At 41.5% G+C, this 19,430-nt stretch overlaps 1 protein-coding gene across 1 annotated transcript in view; it reads left to right on the top strand.

Moving 5' to 3' along the window:
• ITK (IL2 inducible T cell kinase) overlaps window positions 1–19,430 on the top strand; it is a 36,553-nt gene that overhangs the window by 3,739 nt on the left and 13,384 nt on the right. The window contains exons 2-7 of the mRNA XM_083423151.1: window positions 11,922–12,026; window positions 12,817–12,898; window positions 13,981–14,109; window positions 16,995–17,035; window positions 18,659–18,810; window positions 19,101–19,166. Of these exons, the coding sequence (XP_083279277.1) occupies window positions 11,922–12,026; window positions 12,817–12,898; window positions 13,981–14,109; window positions 16,995–17,035; window positions 18,659–18,810; window positions 19,101–19,166 (575 nt within the window). The remainder of the gene's footprint in view (window positions 1–11,921; window positions 12,027–12,816; window positions 12,899–13,980; window positions 14,110–16,994; window positions 17,036–18,658; window positions 18,811–19,100; window positions 19,167–19,430) is intronic.

The following is a 19,430-nucleotide window of genomic DNA, read 5'->3' as shown; positions in this document are numbered from 1 at the left end:
GAACTAGAGGCGTTTTTAGAACCTCTTGAATCTACTTACCCGTCTGCCCTGACTATTGTGTGTGGAGATTTTAACGCTCGTATAGGAACAGATGACATCAGTCTATACACTCACTTCAACCTATTTATGGACCCTGAAGAACAGACGGATATTGGTGCGACACGACTGTCCAAAGATAGCAGAAGTAATTTTTCAGGTCTCTGCCTAGTGCAGGCTGCCAGACGGAGGGAACTGCTGATATTAAACGGCAACATAGAGGGGGATCGTCCCGGGGAATATACCCATTTTTCCAAGGCAGGGGGAAGCGTTATAGATTATATTCTAATTTCAAGATTTGCCCACAGCTTTGTAAGGAAGTTCCAAGTAGGCCACAATACTCTGAGTGACCACCTACCTCTAATCCTAGAGCTTGCAGGTCGGCCTTTTGACTATTCCATTGCCGAGCCACAATATATACCCTCTGTAAATTTGGGTATACTTGCTCCCAAAAGACTCAAATGGTCCCCAATATTGAATGAAAATCTAACCCTCCTCCTTCAGTCAGCGGAGTTAAAGCTTATTCGATCCGCTATTGTGACAGGCAATTCAGTAGATGCGATTATGGAACGCTTTAAATTACTTATGGAAAGACTGAAATCCAATTTAACAACAGCGATACATAGCTCCGCTACAAAGAGGGCAAAGAACGGAGCTAGCTGGTTTGACTTGGAGTGCAGGCAAACAAGGAGACAAACGAGATCAGCCTACCAGAGATATAGGAAATCAGGGACTGCCATTCTACTTAATGCTTATATTTATCTGAGACGGTCCTACAAACAATTATTAAGGAGAAAGAAGTTGGAAGCTGAACGAGCCGCATGGCAAAGTTTGGTTAAGGCATCGCACGAGAAAGATACTACTTGCTTTTGGCGAACCATATCTGGTCTACTGGACCAGGAGCGCACTAATTCCATCTGCACAGTGGAACCAATGGAGTGGTTGCGCCATTTTCAATCTTTGTTCTATGACCAGGAAGTCCAACATTACAAACTATGCATCCAATTGGAGGACCTACCTCATTGGCCACCAGTAACTGTAAAGGAAGTTGAGAACTTAATCGCACAATTAAAGAACAATAAGGCTCCAGGGAATGATTACTGTTTCAAGGCATTCACAACTGATTTAAAAAGCATTGTTTGCCGCATTGTATGCCATTGTAAGTTTATAGACGCCAAGAAGGCGGACAGCTTGATGTAGATACGAGAATGTTGATTCTCAGTGGTTTGAGGGTTCTAGAGCAGCCTTTTAACTGCAAGCTGAAACGTTTATCAGGGCCTTATATCTTCTGTGGCTTTGAAAAAACGGAAATGGAGCCAAGTCCTGCAGAGCCATAAGGACACCAGTCTTACTTGCACACAAAACACAAACACCACCCCATCATTTAAGTATCACCCAGATCTGTTCCTTGAACACCACACAAAGTCTCATTGTCCAGACAAAACTATTGTTTCAGGAATTAGGATGTCCTTGGAAAGAATTGATATGGCTTTCTAAAATACCACAGTGGGACTAAGTAACAGCTAGCCTGTAGTTACAGCTTCTGCTATTGGGGGTCCCATTGGTCACCCCCTGCCCCTGCATGGCTTTTGTCATCTGCTAAAAAGCTGCTTGCTTTCTAAGGAGTTTGCTGATCATTGTTGCAGTTTATTGAAATCTAATGGTTGTTTTCTCTCTGTGTTGTTGGAAAAGCTTTGATCAACATTGTAGGTGGATAGTTCAGACCCAATGTTCAGGCTCAGGTTGCTAGGATTTTGTTGGCATATATACCACAGGTGCTGGAAGTTGCCTGTTATATTTCCAGCTGGAAAAAAAATCTTTCCCTAACTTTTGCAGTCTTTTTGTCTGCTCTCATCCCTCAAATGCTACAGACCACACCTAGAGACCAGGTCACCAGTGCAGTAACTGGAGTTGTGTGCGGATAACATGGTAATAGAGGGAACAGGCAAGAAGAGGAACAACTACGTTTCTCTTCTTTCATATGGTACTGATGGTGTTGATTAGGCAACACCTAGGGTCCAGGGTAGGAGAGGACAATAGGTAGGATGCTCTCATGTCATTATTAATAAGTTTGTTTGGTTCTTGAGATGGCAGATCCAAGATGGAGAAATTATTAAAGAGCTTACAGAATAACAAGTGCCTCTTCCTGGGAGGTGAGAGCAGCATTGTTGCTTTCTTCTTTCATTGCTGTTAAAACGGCAGGATATCTGAATTAGGATTCCCCTACACAGATTTTAGATTTAGGTTAACTATGCAGTGGAAGACTAACACTTACTCTGTTTAGCACCACTAATTTTGATAGGACTGAGTTGATGCTAGGGATCATAGAATTGTAGAGTTGGAAGGGGCCACAAGTGTCATCTAGTCCAACCCTCTGCAGTATAGGAATCTTTTGCTCAATGTGGTACTCAGTGGTTATGCTAGAGGATTCTGTCTGAAATGGAAACAGGAGCGAAAGTTGCCACAGCCTTCCTATTCGTCATAGATCAGGAATAGAAACCACACAAGAGAAGATGGGCAGTATTCACTGTTGGCATTTCCCCCCTTTTAATCTGTAAATGTGACAACTAATTGTGTTATTTTCTGCATTGCTTTTGATGTTTCCCTTCTATTGAAATGTATTGAAATTATGTCAAATTTGGCCATAGTGGATAGCGAGACAAACAATGTAGGTTTTAGCAGAAGCTTCTGTAGTGGAACAGAAACAATGCTGATTACAACAAGGACAGGACCAGATGAAAATTGGTGCCTCCTTGCATCCTTAGTTGATGCAAGCCTGTGTACATATAGCATAGAAAAAAAGTAGGAAATGGATAAGAAAAAGTAGAATCTTCCATCGAGGACCTGAAAGGAGCACATCTCTGAAAATTATGTACATACTGTACATAATCTAAATTTGGATGGAGGTAAATTCCTGCCAACCTAGCAGTTCGAAAGGACGTTAAAGTGCAAGTAGATAAATAGGTACCGCTCCGGCGGGAAGGTAAACAGCATCTCCGTGCGCTGCTCTGGTTCGCCACATGACCCGGAAGCTGTACGCCGGCTCCCTCGGCCAGTAAAGCGAGATGAGCGCTGCAACCCCAGTCGTTCGTGACTGGACCTAATGGTCAGGGGTCCCTTTACCTTTACCTAGATTCCTAGAACCAAAACAGATGAGACATAGAAGAATATGTGATCAGATTTTCCAATTAAGTTTAACTTAAAAGCAACCAAAAGGGAGGGCCTAATGGGATTATGGAAGCAGAAATGGGAGGGAGAAGGGTTTTCCACCCTCAACCCTTTCTCCCATCAATATTCCCTATTAAGGTATTATCCCATAGAAGAAAACATCCAGTGCTTTTTCCTTTACAGTTCTAATAGCAGCTTCAGAAGAGAGAGTGATTTATAGTTGAATCATATCTCATAGTAAATGCATTTTTTTTAAAATGTGCATAAACTTGTTTATTTTTGAAGAAAATGCACATAGGAGGGCCCTTCTCTGGAACATGTTACTGCTCCAGATTAGAGACTGTACAGATTTTCCTAACAGAAATATCTTTCCGGATGCTCCCCCCCTTCCAGCTGGTAAACTGTACTAGGGTGGGGTGGGGGTGTTGAAGCACACACTGCCCCCAACATTATTTCTGCTCTAATCCAATACAGATGCCTCTCCTGGTCATAGAGCTCCTGCATATTGTCTAATTTGGCCCTTAATCCCTGGTAATCTGAAACTATGTTTTGCATTTGATCTTATTGCATATCTCATGACCTTAGAATTTATTTTAACCCAACATTTAGGCTGCAATCCTAGGCACACTTACCTGGGAGTAAGACCCATTGAATACAGTGGGATTTACTACCCATTATCTATGAATATAAGGACACTTACCCATTTTTTAAAACTAGTTTTGTGGTATAATCTAAGGCCATGGAATAAATGGGGATGACTGGCACAGTAAATGCTTTTTTAAAAAATCAAGAGGCATTTTAAGTGTGTTTTTCTGATTTGATGCTCTATCCCTGTTGTGCACTACTTAGAAATGATGGTATTAAGCTAATAAAATACATAATTAAATATCAATATAATATTCTTTTATTAAGATACATAACCTGATCCTGCACTTTAAAGTGCACTTCTAAACATATTTGCTAGGGAAGACCCCTTGTGCTCCATTGAACTTCTTGTATGTAAACATGTTTAGGATTACACTGTTAGAATACAATTTACAAGACTCTAGATGTGTTGTTGTTTTTAAGAATAAAAAAAGGCAGAATAGGTGTAATTTTCGTCAGGATTGCAGCATGCAGGCAGTTCAATGAAAATTCCCACTTATTTCAGTGTGAGAGAAGGACCACTAGTGCAGAGGGTTTTTTTGTTGGGATAATGGCTGGTGAGGGAAGATGCTGCAGTCCTGATGCAGATGTTCCTCCCTAATGTGTGCTATTAATTAAAATAAGAAATCAGGGTGGCTGCTGCCTTTAGATCATGGGTAGGCAAACTAAGGCCCGGGGGCCAGATCTGGCCCAATTGTCTTCTAAATCTGGTCCTGGAATCAGCATGTTTTTACATGAGTAGTATGTGTGCTTTTATTTAAAATGCATCTCTGGGTTATTTGTGGGGCATAGGAATTCGTTCATTTTTCTTTCTTTCCAAAATATAGTCCGGCCCCCCACAAGTTCTGAGGAACAGTGACCAGCCCCTGCTGAAAAAGTTTGCTGACCCCTGCTTTAGATGCTGTTCTGCTTGCCGGGCTTCACGCAGACACCTGGTTGGCCACTGTGAGAACAAGATGCTGGGCTAGATGGGACATTGGCTTGATCCAGCAGGCTAATCTTATGCTCTTATGGACAGTCTTACTGTCTATTTTGACCCTTAATCTTTGAATAACCTGTAGCAAAACACAGATTTTAATAGAGCCCAATAGCAGCCTTTGGCAAATGAAATCTTTTATGGGCCCATTTCTCAGCTCTGCTGAGAGAGCAACACTGCTGCCTTAACACACTGCGTTTCCCAAATAAATTATCTTTTCCAATAGCGGACCTACGTGTACATTGAATGTTGTTCTGGGACAGTTAGGTGATTCTGGGGCAGTGGAGGTTTTGTTTGTTATACAGTGGTACCTCGGGTTACATACGCTTCAGGTTACAGACTCCGTTAACCCAGAAATATTACCTTGGGTTAAGAACTTTGCTTCAGGATGAGAACACAAATTGTGCTCCAGCGGCACGGCAGCAGCGGGAGGCCCCATTAGCTAATGTGGTGCTTCAGGTTAAGAACAGTTTCAGGTTAAGAACGGGCCTCCGGAACGAATTAAGTACTTAACCCGAGGTACCACTGTACGTGGTGTGTGTGGAGACTTTGTTTCTCTCCTACACTAAGACTGCAATTTTAAGAGGAAGACTGGCATGATGGGGGGAACTAGGGGCCTCTTAACTTGCTCTTCTTGTGACATTTTTCCACTGCAAAATGACCACATCCCAGCCACCCTCAGCTGATAAGACAGCTTTTTAAAATCAAATAAATAAACTGAAATTGTTGAATTGTTGCTGACAAATTTGCAGTCTGCATGACAGTCTTCACTAATGGACAGATTTTTTGTTATCAGTCAGACTGTTGGCATACGCAGGGTTAGGAATGCATACGTCAGTACAGTATATGTGAAATCAGACTGTTAGGGGAAAAAAGAGAGTTTTGTCTGCAGCAGCAATTTGCATGTTATAATAGGGACACGGATTACAAGACACTGGTGGATTTATGCAGGGCGGCAATCTCGAAAACACATATCTATTATGCACGCTTTACTTCATGGTAAGATGGCCCCTCATTGTGTACTGTATAATGAAATTTAGAAGACACAGATCCTTATTGTTGCTAGATTTTCTGAGGTTCATTCTTCCCCTGATGTATGTACAAACCTTTCATTAATGTTAATGGCAATTATGCACTAAACACGAGAGGAGAAAGAACTTTCTGTTCCAGGGATGAGAATTGGAGTTTTAAAAGTCATAGCAAAGCTTGCATTTAAGAAGACCACCGCTTTGTAGTTAAGAAGAACATAGCTCTTAATTCTCCTAATAGCAACATATTTTGTCAGTTTTCCTTCTCTTTTTTTTTAAAAAGCGGGCTACAAAATCAGTAAAATGCCATGGATGGTTTCAGTGGCTGGGAGCTAGGTTGTTAAAATATTCTGAAGTTTCTTGGTTCTCGATGGAGAGCGTTGTGGCGGACAGCACAAAAATATGTATATTTAGAAATTTAGGCCATTGCATCCACTGTGGTTCTCCCTGCCTCTCTTAATAGCAAGCATCTCTCCAGGCTTCAGCCACTTGGTCAGCCAGGAGTGTAAACCTTTGATGAAATCTATTGGATGTTTCATTGAAATGCTATGACTGTGTTAGAAGTGTGTTGCCAGCACAATGCTTTGAGATAGCAACAGCTGCAGTGTAAAATAGAATGTAAAACAGCATAGTATTGCTGCAGAGACAATAATGAACAAAGCTGACAGTCAAGAGACACGGAACTGCACCTGAAACAGCTATTTATTGCTGATAATTGAACAAAGCCACCTTACCTTGTGTCTTTTGTAGGTTTAGCTGCCGTAAGAGACTCAGAGCTGCTGTTTCTCCAGGTCTTTTTGCTCTCTCTTCCTCATAAATGCATACGACAACAAACACAACTTCATTACATATCTTGATAATGTCCAAGGTGCATTCCACCTCGCCACTCAATGATTTGGGGCAGAGACACTCCAAGCCTCATGGCATTTGCAACATGTTTATTTGTATTGGTTTATTTAACAATATTTCCCTAGTTTATTTAAAACATTTAAAATTCCAAAGTGGTTTACAGCACATAAACACTGATAGAATAAAACAATCAATTCAATTCAAATAAAGACCTGGTCTCAGATATTAAGCAGAGCAAGAGGTGTCTTTAACAATATTATCTGAATAGTTGGTATTTCAGTTTCTCTAAATATCAAAAGTCTTAGAGTACAATATTTTTGTACAGTGCCATTGCATCTGTATGTAGGTTGTATTTGTATTTGTATTTGTATTTGTATTTGTTAACAATGATGAAAACGGTGTGTGTGTGTATTATAGTCAATGCAGGAGCTTCCACAATAGGTGGACAATTCCAAGCACAGAGAATTTCTTATAGTTTCTGGAGTCTATTTTGATATATAATTCACACATTTCTGTATTTTCCTTCCTTCCACCAAACCCCTGCTGTTAGTTATGCTTCCTCAATTCCCAAAAAGCCAATTTCATTTTATTTGCTTTTCCTTGATTTTCAAACATGGCATATAGATGTCCCCTTGTATTGTTTTGTATATCTTTCCTCTTGTGCTGTTTCCTTCAGTGAAGTCTGTATGGACCCAGGAACAATGCATAACTTGTGCTGTTTGTCTCTTGAACCTTGATGCACATAGATCAAGAATAATTTAAAGTGCAATTGCACTTTGAAAAGTGACTATGTAAAAAGGCCTCTTGCTGTTCAAAGGGCCTTCTCCCAGTGTGCATTCTGATTCATAACTGCTGGTTTAAGTGACAATGATAATTGTTTTCTCCTTTCTGTTCTGTTAGCTCTGGAGATTGAATCAAGGAAGCAGTGGCAGCGGCGCCGGGTGTGTGTGTCTCTTTGTGAGCATTACCAAAGGACTGCATTATTCATTTCCATTAGTTTATGCCTGTATGAATCCATGTTCACATTGGGTCAAGATTCTCAATGTCTGAGGCAGGTTTCCCCAGTGAAGTAACTAGATGACATGTGCCCTTTAATCCCTAATGCAATCTGAACACCAACCTTCCTCAAGGGGAAATGTTATTTCCCATGTTGATTGCCAGTTTGTTTCCAGACCCATGGTTGTTCACAGTGGTGTTTAAAGACCTAAATAACTTACACTTCAGATATCTGAAATGCTGCCTCTATCCCAACCGACCCCCCTCAAGTGTTAAGACAGGCAGAGGGAGGGCACTTGTCATAGTTCCACCACCATCAGAAGTGTGCCCTACTTTACAAGGGATAATTCTCTATTTGAAGGGCCATCAGTCCTCTGTTTGGAAGACCTCTCTGTTTGAAGGCCTGTTTGGTCCAAGTGTGGTTTAAAGGTAAAGAACCTTAAGAAGGGAGAGCAAGGGGGACCTTAATGTCACCCACCAACAATTAACACCTGAGAGTCAGTGACAAGCAGAACCAATTCCAGTTCTGTCCCCATCCTCCTCTCTGCTGATTTCTACAAGGGCCACCCTGTGACTAAGGAGGAGGACAATATCAGGCAGTGCCGTCCTCCATGGTTGCATTCTGCTTAATATCGGTTGAACATTAGCATTACATAGAGATTTAGGCAAAAGCTGTTTTAATCCTCACGTGTGAAATCACCACAGGAATATTGACTGATTTAGAATGCCACTGTTTCCCCTCTTGATTAGCCGAGGTTACTTATGCCCAAATGTGATTTTATTGCATTTTGTGTGTATGCATTATACAGCTTCATTGTGTGCAATGCATGCTAGTAACATGCAGGTGTTGTTTTGCCTCCTTTGTTTCACTAAGCGGTGTTTCACATACAGTGTGTGCATTGTGGCTTTTCAGTGCTAAAACCACTACGTGAAAGAGACGAAAAGCCTTTGCTGCTCAAATCCCCTCCCGCTCTGCGTTGTTTTTGAGGCTCTGAAAAAGGAGATAAGTATTAGATCCTAGAGTGCTCTAGCACCTGATGGCAAGACATGTTGCTCTAATCAGTTAGTCCTTAGCCTAGGTGTGTCAAGAATGGGACCAGGGCAATATTTCCAATCACGACACCATTCAGGTGCTGTATGGAAATCGGAACAGCGTGCCTGGATGCAACTCACAGCTTCATGTTAATTTCAGGGTCATGGCAGAATCCACAGAGACCTGCAGATTATTTCTGTCAAGACTTTTGCAGAAACCAGCTCAGTTGCCCATGTTTCCCACTGCCAAGATGGCTGCAGCATGAAATACCGTATTTTTCGCTCTATAACACGCACCCGACCATAACACGCACGTAGTTTTTAGAGGAGGAAAACAAGGGAAAAAATATTCTAAACGAAACAGTGGATGTATGATTTTTGTGGTTCATGCTGTGGCCACAGACATGTGATCTGACAGTGAGTTTGGAGTAGCCCAATGCAAAAATCCTGAGGATCCATGTGGATCCATGCTTTGTAACCACGTTTTTGCACCACTGTGGCCCCAGGCTACAGTGGGTGTGTGATTCTTGTGGTGTAAGATGTAGCCATGGACATGCTATGTGATCTGATGGTGAATTTGGGGTGACCCAGTGCAAAAATCCTGAGGATCCATGTGGATCCGTGCTTTGTAACCACGTTTTAAGTGGGGAGGGAAGGGAAAGCACTCAAGGGACAAGGAGCACGTGTGGGGTGGGTGGAGAAGGATGCTGCTAATAATGAAGAAGAGGGGTATAAGGGGAGAAGGCTCCTCCCACTTTGCTCCTTTAAAGCAAGCAGACTCTGCTTTTCTTCGTCCTCCCCACTCAGTGCCTCTTCTCCTGTTTTGCTGTTTCAAAGCGAGCCACGGAGGAGGGAAGGAAGGGATCCTCTGCTCACGACTGCAGCCGATCCCCCCCCCCCCCCGCCACCTGTAGGCATTCCCTCCATAACACGCACAGACATTTGCCCTTACTTTCTAGGAGGAAAAAAGTGAGTGTTATGGTGCAAAAAATACGGTAATTGATGCCATTTAAGCGAGTGCATTGTTCAAAATAAAAAAGCAAGTCTCCATATAAGCAGAAAATAACACTGACTGTGAAGGTTGCTATTTGGATTTGCAAAATGCTGGTCTGTTTCCTCCTTGTGTCCAAAAGGTCTTGCTGCTTCAATATCGGGTGCAATGGTTCAGTTCACACATAGTGTTAAATGAGGGTTTAGCATTGCAAAGGAGGAAAGGGAGGGGAGCTTGGGAACCTGAGCTTCACTGTGGCTTGTACACATTACTGGCAAATACAGCCAGTGTGTCTGCAAGGAACACTGAGCAGCTGATCATTGTAGTTGATTGCAACATTGTAGGAGTGTAGGTGATTGCTACATTGTAGGAGTGTAGGTGATTGCTACATTGTAGGAGTGTAGGTGATTGCTACATTGTAGGAGTGTAGGTGATTGCTACATTGTAGGAGCACTACTGAAATTGCTTCCCCTGGAAATGCGAAATACCATTAATATGTGCAGATTTTGTTCAATTTTGTTCAATAAACTAGTATCTATTTCTTAAGCGTTGAAATTAGAACTTGAAATTGGAGGGATATTGTTCTTCAAAATCGACATTAATTACAGCCCCTTCCTAATTTTCCTGAATGCATTATGCTGCTGAATGTCAGTACATACCTCACAACTACTAATATATATTTTCCTGCAGTGAGTTATTTTTGTAAGCTATGAAGGTTTGTCATAGGTTATGGGAGGGAAATAGGTTATGTGAGGGAAATGAGAATAGTAAGTGACAAAATGGAGATGGGGACAGGTGTGATGAAAATGATGGGATACCTTATTTTTTAATTTATTTGAAAATGCATATTTAAATCTAGATTTTCAAGATAGGTTACTAAAGAGAGCCATAAAACAAAAATAAAACAGATCAAAACACGAGATATAAAAGCAATTATAGTAACAGTAAAAATACAAACTTTTTAAAAAAATTGTCTAAAACATGGCTCTCTGGGCAACCCAGTCCAATGGGCGGCATATAAATAATAAGATGATGATGATGATGATGATTATGCAAGTCTACAGAGGCTTATGTAGAGAAGGACCTCTGGTGCCAGACGTAACAAACAGGTAGGTTCCTGTGGAAGGAAGTGATCACTTAGGTGCAAGTGTAAGAAGTTTTTATGCAGCTGGAGATTAAAATTAGTTTGAATTGCACTCAGAAATGAACAGGAAGCAACTGCAAGATATGATCTGACTGACCAGGTCAGCAACCTTGTTGCTGAAATTGTTTTCAGAGACGGAGCCACATATAACGTACGACAGTAGTCTAATCTGGGTGTTGATGCCAGGATATGGATAACAGCAGTTAGACTACATCTGTCTAGAAGAGGCTGTAGCACGTTCCTGGAGTGAGCATGTGCAGATGGCACCATCTCTCACAAACACATAGTTATAGCCCAGACACAGCAAGGATTAGATGAAAAGAAGCATTGGTCAGAAAAGAAACTCTCAAGTAGAGAAAATTGACTTGGTTTGCATTTTAATAAGTAAGTAACTAATTTTAACTTCTCAAATCAATGCAAGAATCAAAAACAGCTTTCTTTTTAAATTTACACTTCTGTGAATTTTGCAGTGGCAGCCTCCTGCCAACTGTGTGCATAAAGATAATATCTATAGGGAAAGTGTGCGCAGAAATGCATATACTGAAAATAAAATACAAAAATGTGTTATGTTAGAGAAAATTACTTTGCATAAATGTGTAAATCACTCGAAACTGCATATAAGAATATGTTTATTAAGAGTAATCTTTATATTTAACATTCAAACTAGCATGTTAGGAGGAAGATTTTAGGCAAATGAGTTCTACTTTGTAGAATAAATTGTCTTGGAATCTCTGCCTAAAAAGGAAAATGCAAGATGAAATGATTATATTGATCAGAAAAGAAAGCAATTGCATGTTTGGAAGATTGATTTAATATTTCTTTCTATCTCTTTTTGCAATCTCTCTCTTTCATTGGTACTAAAAATTGTAACATAGAGAAGTTTTTTCCTTGATTTTTCCCAATGTGCTTTTCAGACATGAAGGAATAACCAAGACTTGGCCCTGTAATGTTAACAGTAGAACAGGCACTGCCTACTTCGTAACATAACCCTTTAGAAAAATTACAGACACAAACTGAATCCTGTGTTGTTGTTTTTATCTTTTTTTTTTTTTGTAGAAAAAAAGGATTCTAAAAGGCTCAATTGAACTATCGAAGATTAAGTGTGTAGAAATTGTGAAAAGTGATATAACAATTCCATGTCACTATAAATACCCTTTCCAGGTAAGTGAAAGATTGTGACTCTGGGCCAGCTGTCCTATCAGGCAGAGTGTTGAAGCCACATCAGGCATGAAAGGGTAGCAAGTATTTAGATACTTAATTCATTTTTGCTTCCAGAGAGAAGCAAAAGAGGTGGTGTTTTTCTACTTTAGAAGACAAATAGCTTTACTTGCCTTAAATTGCCTTTCACCTTGACTTTGCCTGGGGTGGGGGGCGATTGGCTAAGCCTCAGGAAGCAAGGTGTCTTCTTGGTCCAGCCCTCTCAGTTCCATAACCTAAGCTGGGCTAAATCAATCATTTTGACAAGTACCAGAGTCAGAGAGACTTTTCTGTAGCAGGCTAACAGTGCCCAGACTGTGGAGCTTCTTCCCTGAGGGGATATGTTAAGCCTCAATGTTTCACTTTTAAACGTATCTGGAAAATGTTTATTTTCCTATTTCTTAACTGCACAAGAACGAATTTGGGTATCTGGAGGGAAATTCAGCATTAGGAAAAACTCAGCTGGCTTTCCTCTTCTAAAAGACAATTCCTAACCCTTTCGGCAGCAGTTAGCTTTGGAACTACATGCAGATTAGAGTAACATGGGTGATTTACTTGAGTCATGCAACTGGAGATAATTTGGCAAATAATTGAATTATTTATTTCTGCTACAGATATATAGATAGATGATAGATAGACAGATAGATAGATATCAATGCCATATTTTGACTTTTAAAGAGTACTTATGTCAGAAGTAGGTTATTTCCCTATTTGGCTTGGAATTTATTCTATGCACCTTTTTTTCATGTTGTAGATTTTTCATGACAACTATCTGCTGTACGTCTTTGCTCCCAGCCAAGCGAGCTGTCAGAAATGGGTGCTGGCTCTGAAAGAAGGTAACTGATCCCAGTGTAATCTCTCAGGTCAATAAATATTCCAAGAGCAGGATCAAAACACTAGAGTTGTAGCATAAACTTTAATGACTCAGAGCCCACTTCAACCACTTTCACATATGCTGCCTATTTCATGTCTACTATTGAGTTCCTTTTGAGTGCAATCGTCCCATTGAGTTCCATGGGATTTACTCCCCAGTCAAGTATGAGCACAACTGCTGCCTGAAATGCTTATAAGCCTCTCTCCTGCTGTCAGCATACATATATAAAAGACAGAAATGCTGCTTTAAATACCTTTGTATAATATTTTTTTGATTGATTGATTGATTGATTGATTGATGGGCATGCAGGAAGGCAATTTCTGCTTCAGCTTGTATGCTGTCTTTGTGTCACTTTTGAGCTGAATTGTGAGTTGCTGGCACTCTGGACTGAACCATTTCAGACTGCAAATGAGGGGTCATGTCTTTTTGTTTGTCTCCCAGTGTGGGCAAAAGCACCGAAGCTTCCTTCACATAGTAAATACGTAAACACAACAGCAAGAATGTTTTAGCATTCCCCCATATGCTTGGGACTATCACTGAAATGGTATAAAAATACCTATAGTAAATAATCTTCTGTCCATGCTAGGGACTTTTGACATAGGGAAACTGATTATTATTATTTTGAAAAATGCAACAACCACGATCCCACATCAGTAATTTAAAGTAGTGCAGTCTGGAATCTATTGCTTCACTCCATGTAACATAACTGTTACATATTCAGTAATCCAGCTGTATTTCTTTTGGAAATTTGGCCTAGCCAAAGAAGAGAAATTGTTGTATCTCCTGGCTGGCCACTTCCAATTGTAGCCCACAATGATGGGATTGACCAGATGTGCCCCTCTGCGTGTGGAATGTAATTTTCAGCTACACTGAGCCTTCTGTCACACCTTCTCCTTCCCAGTCACTGGCAGTTTATATGGGAGGTACTGTATCATCATTTTTCATCAGAACGCCACGTAACGATAAAGATTGTTAGCCATTGTCAAGATGGATAGGCTGGGGAAATTTAACACAATTTTAATTTTTCCCTCCGACTTTTTCCAGAAACTAGGAACAACAACAATTTGGTGGCAAAGTTTCACCCAAATTTCTGGATAGATGGGAGATGGAGATGCTGCGCTCAGGGAGAAAAACTGGCAACAGGCTGTGTGGAGTATGTTCCAGCCAATACTGGTATGTAATTCATTCCAAGTGTCCTCATCCTTCCTGAATCAGTACTGAATTGATGATTTGCCCTGATGTATGATGCTCTAATTTAGATGAGATATCAAGCAAGGACCTGGTCACCTTTGACAGTTGATATCCCATGCCATGTTTAATGCTCCCTTGTGTTTAATTAAGTCTTCGCTCACACACATAAAGCTTATTGCAAGCTGACTGTGTTCTGTGGTTTGACTCACTCACTCGAGTGATCTATTCATGCTGTTGTTTGAACCTCTGGCATAGATTTGTCCTTGGCACTAGAGGTCCACAGCCTCAGTGTTGCCCATCTGCAAAATGGCTACATGTTATATGGAATATCTTCTAAATCCTTTCTTCTTTAATAATTAGTCGCATGGTTGTATGCTACGTATAGTATGCAGCTGGCTTTGGTTGCTTGAGTTCTCTGCTCTACTTGCAGTTTTATTTATTGCTTTGACACAAGGGTGGGGCTTCCCCCCTTCATTTTGATGGCTTTAGAACTTCAGGCCCTGGGGCCAAATACAGCCCTTACACCTATTTGTCTGGCCCTCAGGACTTCCCCCGAGGCCACTGTGATATCTCTCATTTGCATGGATGGAAAGATGGGTAGGAGTGTGTAGAAACCTCTGACTGTGTGTGGCTGCTGGAATGCAAAAGGAAGAGTCATAGAACTCTAGATTTGGAAGGGACCACAAAGGTCATCTAGTCCAACCCCCTGCAATGCAGGAATGTTTTGCCCAATGTGGGGCTTGAACCCACAACCCTGAGATTAAGATACTGATTTGTCCTGCCCACTTTTCCCTCTAGCCCTTATGGAGGGTTGCCCATGAGGAAAAGCATCACCTGGGCTGAAAAAAACATTCCCCTCCTTTGTGTTAGACAAATCAGTAATTACCCTGGTATTAACCAGTGTCAGGGTACAGTGGTGCCCCGCAAGACAAAATTAATTCGTTCTGTGAGTTTTTTCGTTCTACGAGTTTTTTCGTCTTGCGAAGCACAAATGTGTATTGACGGTTTCCCATAGGAATGCATTGGCGGTTTAAAAAAAAAGGCGCAAGACGTTATCGTCTTGCAAAGCAAGCCCATAGGGAAATTTGTCTTGTGAAGCAACTCAGAAAACGGAAAACCCTTTCGTCTAGCAAGTTTTTCGTCTTGCGAGGCATTCGTCTTGCGGGGTACCACTGTATTTGTAAGCATGTAGCCATGTCTCTGAAGTATACAGAGCATTTTCCATGGGGATTACTCCACCCTCTCTTTGCTGGATCCACCGTACATCACAGCTCCTGTTCCTTTACCGCTAAATTCCCTGCTGCATAAAGCTCTGCCTCGTTACTGCTGGGCTTTCCAATGGGAAGCAACAAGCTCCATCCCTTGGCGTTGATACCTAATCGGATCTGGTAGAGCCAAGAAGTGAGGACAGGAAGTGTTAAGGCTTAACACTTCTTGCCCTCACTTGTTATCCAAGGGCCTTCTGGCGGTTCCCTCATTGAGAGGTGAGGTTACGGGGAATCAGGCAGATGGCCTTCTTGGTAGTGGTGCCCGCCCTGTGGAACGCCTTCCCATCAGATGTCAAGGAAATAAACAACTATCTGGCTTTTAGAAGACATCTGAAAGCAACCCTGTTTAGGGAAGTTTTTAATGTTTGATGTTTTATCATGTTTTTAATACTCTGTTGGGAGCCGCCCAGAGTGGCTGGGAAAACCCAGCCAGATGGGTCGGGTATAAATAATAGTAATTATTATTTATTATTATTATTATTATTATCAGTGTTCACCCAGCTGCAGTAGTTTTATCTTCCAGGTGTTGGCAACCTTAGTAAGTGGACAATGTGCTTCATACAGCAATGCTCATGTTTAACGTAGCTTCATAACAGCACTGTATAAATGTGTGACTACCATTGTGGGGAATGGAAACTTGGTCCAAAAGTGGGAAGAATAGTGAATGCCATTAAAATTTATAGTTTTGGGAGTGGTTAATATGAATCTCAGAGACAGAACTTGCAGGTCTGCTTTGGGCCGGTTCAAATGAAGGTTTGCTATAATATGATTGTAAGAAAGTACTACTTCACATCTGGTTGCCTGAAGCCTCTGGCCGTGTGGTTAATTAACCATTATTCCCCATGCCCATGCCCAGTCTCTGAGCCACTGCAAACTGTGGTGAGAGTTGCTTCATTGCAGGAACAGGAACTGCAGAGCAACCAACACTCTGTGTGAAAACAGAGCCACCCTGTGGCTGTTTGAATTTGCCCAGATTTGTAGGATTATGATAGTTCTTTCTACTTTCAGAGGAGGTTTGAAAAAGGGCAACCACCTCCTGTGAGGTTGCCGTGTTTGTGGCTCTTTTGCTTAGAGAGAAGGCGAGTAAAAGGCAGCAGGATGGAAGTTTATAAAATTGTACATGGTACAGAGAAAGTGGATAGATCGAAGTTTTTCATCCTCTCTCATAACACTAGGAATGGACATCCAAAGAAGTTGAATGTTAAAAGACAGGACAGATAAAAGAAACTACTGCTTTACACATTGCTTAGCTAAACTATGGAGCTCGCTCCCACAGGAGGCAGGGATGGCCACCAACTTGGATGGCTTTTAAAGAGGATTAAATTCATGGAGAACAAGGTTATTGGCAGCTACTAGCCACTTTGGCTATGTTCTGCCTCCACAGTCAGAGGCGTTATACCTCTGAATACCAGCTTCTGGGAACTGCAGGTGAGTAGAGTGCTGTTGGGCATCCCATAGGCATCTGGTTGGTCACTGTAAGAGCAGGATGTCGGACAAGATGGGCCTTTGGCCTGATCCAGCAGGCTTGTCTTTTGTTCTCTATGCTTTGTTCTAAACATGAATCATATTGTTGGTAAGCGTTTCTTTTTCTTTTTCTAGTCTCCAAGAAACCTCTTCCCCCAACTCCAGAGGATAACTGGGTGAGCATAAAGAAATGGCGTAGGCATAGTGATGAAGTGCAACGTTGTTAAAATTCAAATACGTTCAGATATTTCTATAATATTTGCATGTATCCAAAGGCCGGCTCCCTCGGCCAGTAAAGCGAGATGAGTGCTGCAACCCCAGAGTCGGTGGCAACTGGACCTAATGGTCAGGGGTCCCTTTACCTTTACCTTTAAAAGAGCACCTATATAGCTATCATCTACCTATCTATCTATATTTATTTATCTATCTATCATCTATCCATCTATCTATCCATCTATACTTTTCTGTCTATAAGACGCCCCCATGTATAAGGACCCCCCTATTTTTGGGACGCGGGTGGCACTGTGGGTAGAACCTCAGTGCCTAGGACTTGCCGATCGTATGGTCAGCGGTTCGAATCCCCGCGGTGGGGTGAGCTCCCGTCGTTCGGTCCCAGCTCCTGCCCACCTAGCAGTTCGAAAGCACGTCAAAGCGCAAATAGATAAATAGGTACCGCTTTATAGCAGGAAGGTAAACGGCGTTTCCGTGTGCTGCGCTGGTGCTGGCTTGCCAGAGCAGCTTCGTCACGCTGGCCGAGTGACCTGGAAGTGTCTCTGGACAGCACTGGCCCCCGGCCTCTTAAGCGAGATGGGCGCGCAACCCTAGAGTCGGACACGACTGGCCCGTACGGGCAGGGGTACCTTTTTTTTATTTTTGGGTACTCGGTTTTAAGAAAATGAGGGGAGATGGCCCAAAGTTGTTGAGATTCTCCCCACACACAGCTGTGGACAGGAAACACTCCCTAGATGGTTTACAGCTCGTTGCAGCATCGAAGAAAGTTGGGCTCCCGCCAACCGGCTGGCTGGCAAGTGCTCTGCTTCTCCCCACCCCCACCCCCATGCTACTACCCATGTATTGGACGACCCCAGTTTTTTGACACGATTTTTTAGTCAAAAAACCTCGTCTAATACATGGAAAAATTTGGTATGCACTTGTCTCATAATCATTTTTAAATAGTAATTTTGGTTGTGTCTTTGGGAAAATATAGTAAGGGTCCTGAAAATATATATATATATATATATATATATATATATATATATATATATATATATCTTCTTCTCATCTATAGCTTTGAAGTGCAGTATTTCATAGTTTGGGATTTATGTACTGTATGCAATACTTTCAAATCTACAAATCATGCATATGTGCAGAAGATTGTTGTGTGTCTCCAGTGCTTGCATGATGTAATGTGAGTCGCAGGTGTTTTAATATAAGGTACTTATTATTTTCATATGCTTAATCTGGGCAATCTTTCCATCCTAAAATGGGAATGGAAAGATTTTGAGTATCTGACACATTGACTGGGTTCACACATGAAGTCCAACTTTGGTTCAGCTGTCCCCAAACTAACCACCAGCTGTAACCAAGGTTTGCCCTACAGTTTACAGCTTGTGCTTCGCCTGAGAGAGCTAAATTGTGAGTCTTATGTCAGTGTAGCGCAGCAGCAAAACGACAGGGGAGGAGTGAAGTGGCCACAGTCTTTTCTTCCAGAGCCCACACATGCAAGTGGGTATTTCTTGTAGTTAATTTTGCATATTTAATATGGCTCATTCAAGGTTTTTTTTGTTATTTCTGTACAGAGATTATTTGCAGAGTCCAAGGAATTTCCAGTAATAGCCATTTATGACTACACTGCACAGAATCCTCAGGAGCTGGAATTACGGTGCAATGAAGAATACCATGTTATTGATAACTCTGAGGTCCATTGGTGGTTGGTTCAGGATAGAAATGGGTAGGTAGGCCATTTGCTTGGAGTTTCTCTTCTATTTTTAATTGCAGACACAGAATTAATAGCCACACAGCTTTCTCAGACTGTACTGCTTCCTGCTCAGATTGATGGTTACTGGACTCCATCTATAAATATAGTTTGGAAGCTTATCCTCTGTTACCAGTAATAGCCCTTTCTAGAGGATAGTTTAAAAGGCATTGTGCTATTATAAACCATTTTAATTCATGTATACTTTGGGTAGAAGATGCCTGGGTTTCTAGTGTACTAATATTAGAGCATTGTGTTTTTAACAGGCATGAAGGATATGTACCAAGCAGCTACGTGGTAGAAAAATCACCAGAAAATCTGCAAATATATGAGTAAGATTGTTTTTCCTCTTTAGCTACAACATTGGCATGGATCCCAGCTAGCCACAAATGGAGAGTTCATTCCATTTGCAGAGGGAACTGGGATCTAGCATAGTAGAAGGTACCCGGAGGTACAGGGACTTCTCAACAATCTCTTCTTTCCCTGCACTGTGTCTCAGCCTCCAGAGGTTCCCCAAAGCCCCTAAAGCATATTTTTAAGGGTACAGGGGAAAGGTGAAATACATGAAAGACTATTGACTTCTTTCTGCTGATGTG

This window comes from Podarcis tiliguerta, assembly GCF_965153285.1.
Source record: "Podarcis tiliguerta genome assembly, chromosome: 2".
Classification (NCBI taxonomy): Eukaryota; Metazoa; Chordata; class Lepidosauria; order Squamata; family Lacertidae; genus Podarcis; species Podarcis tiliguerta.
Note: the sequence above shows the minus strand (reverse complement) of the source record. Positions and strands in the feature narration are given on the sequence as shown.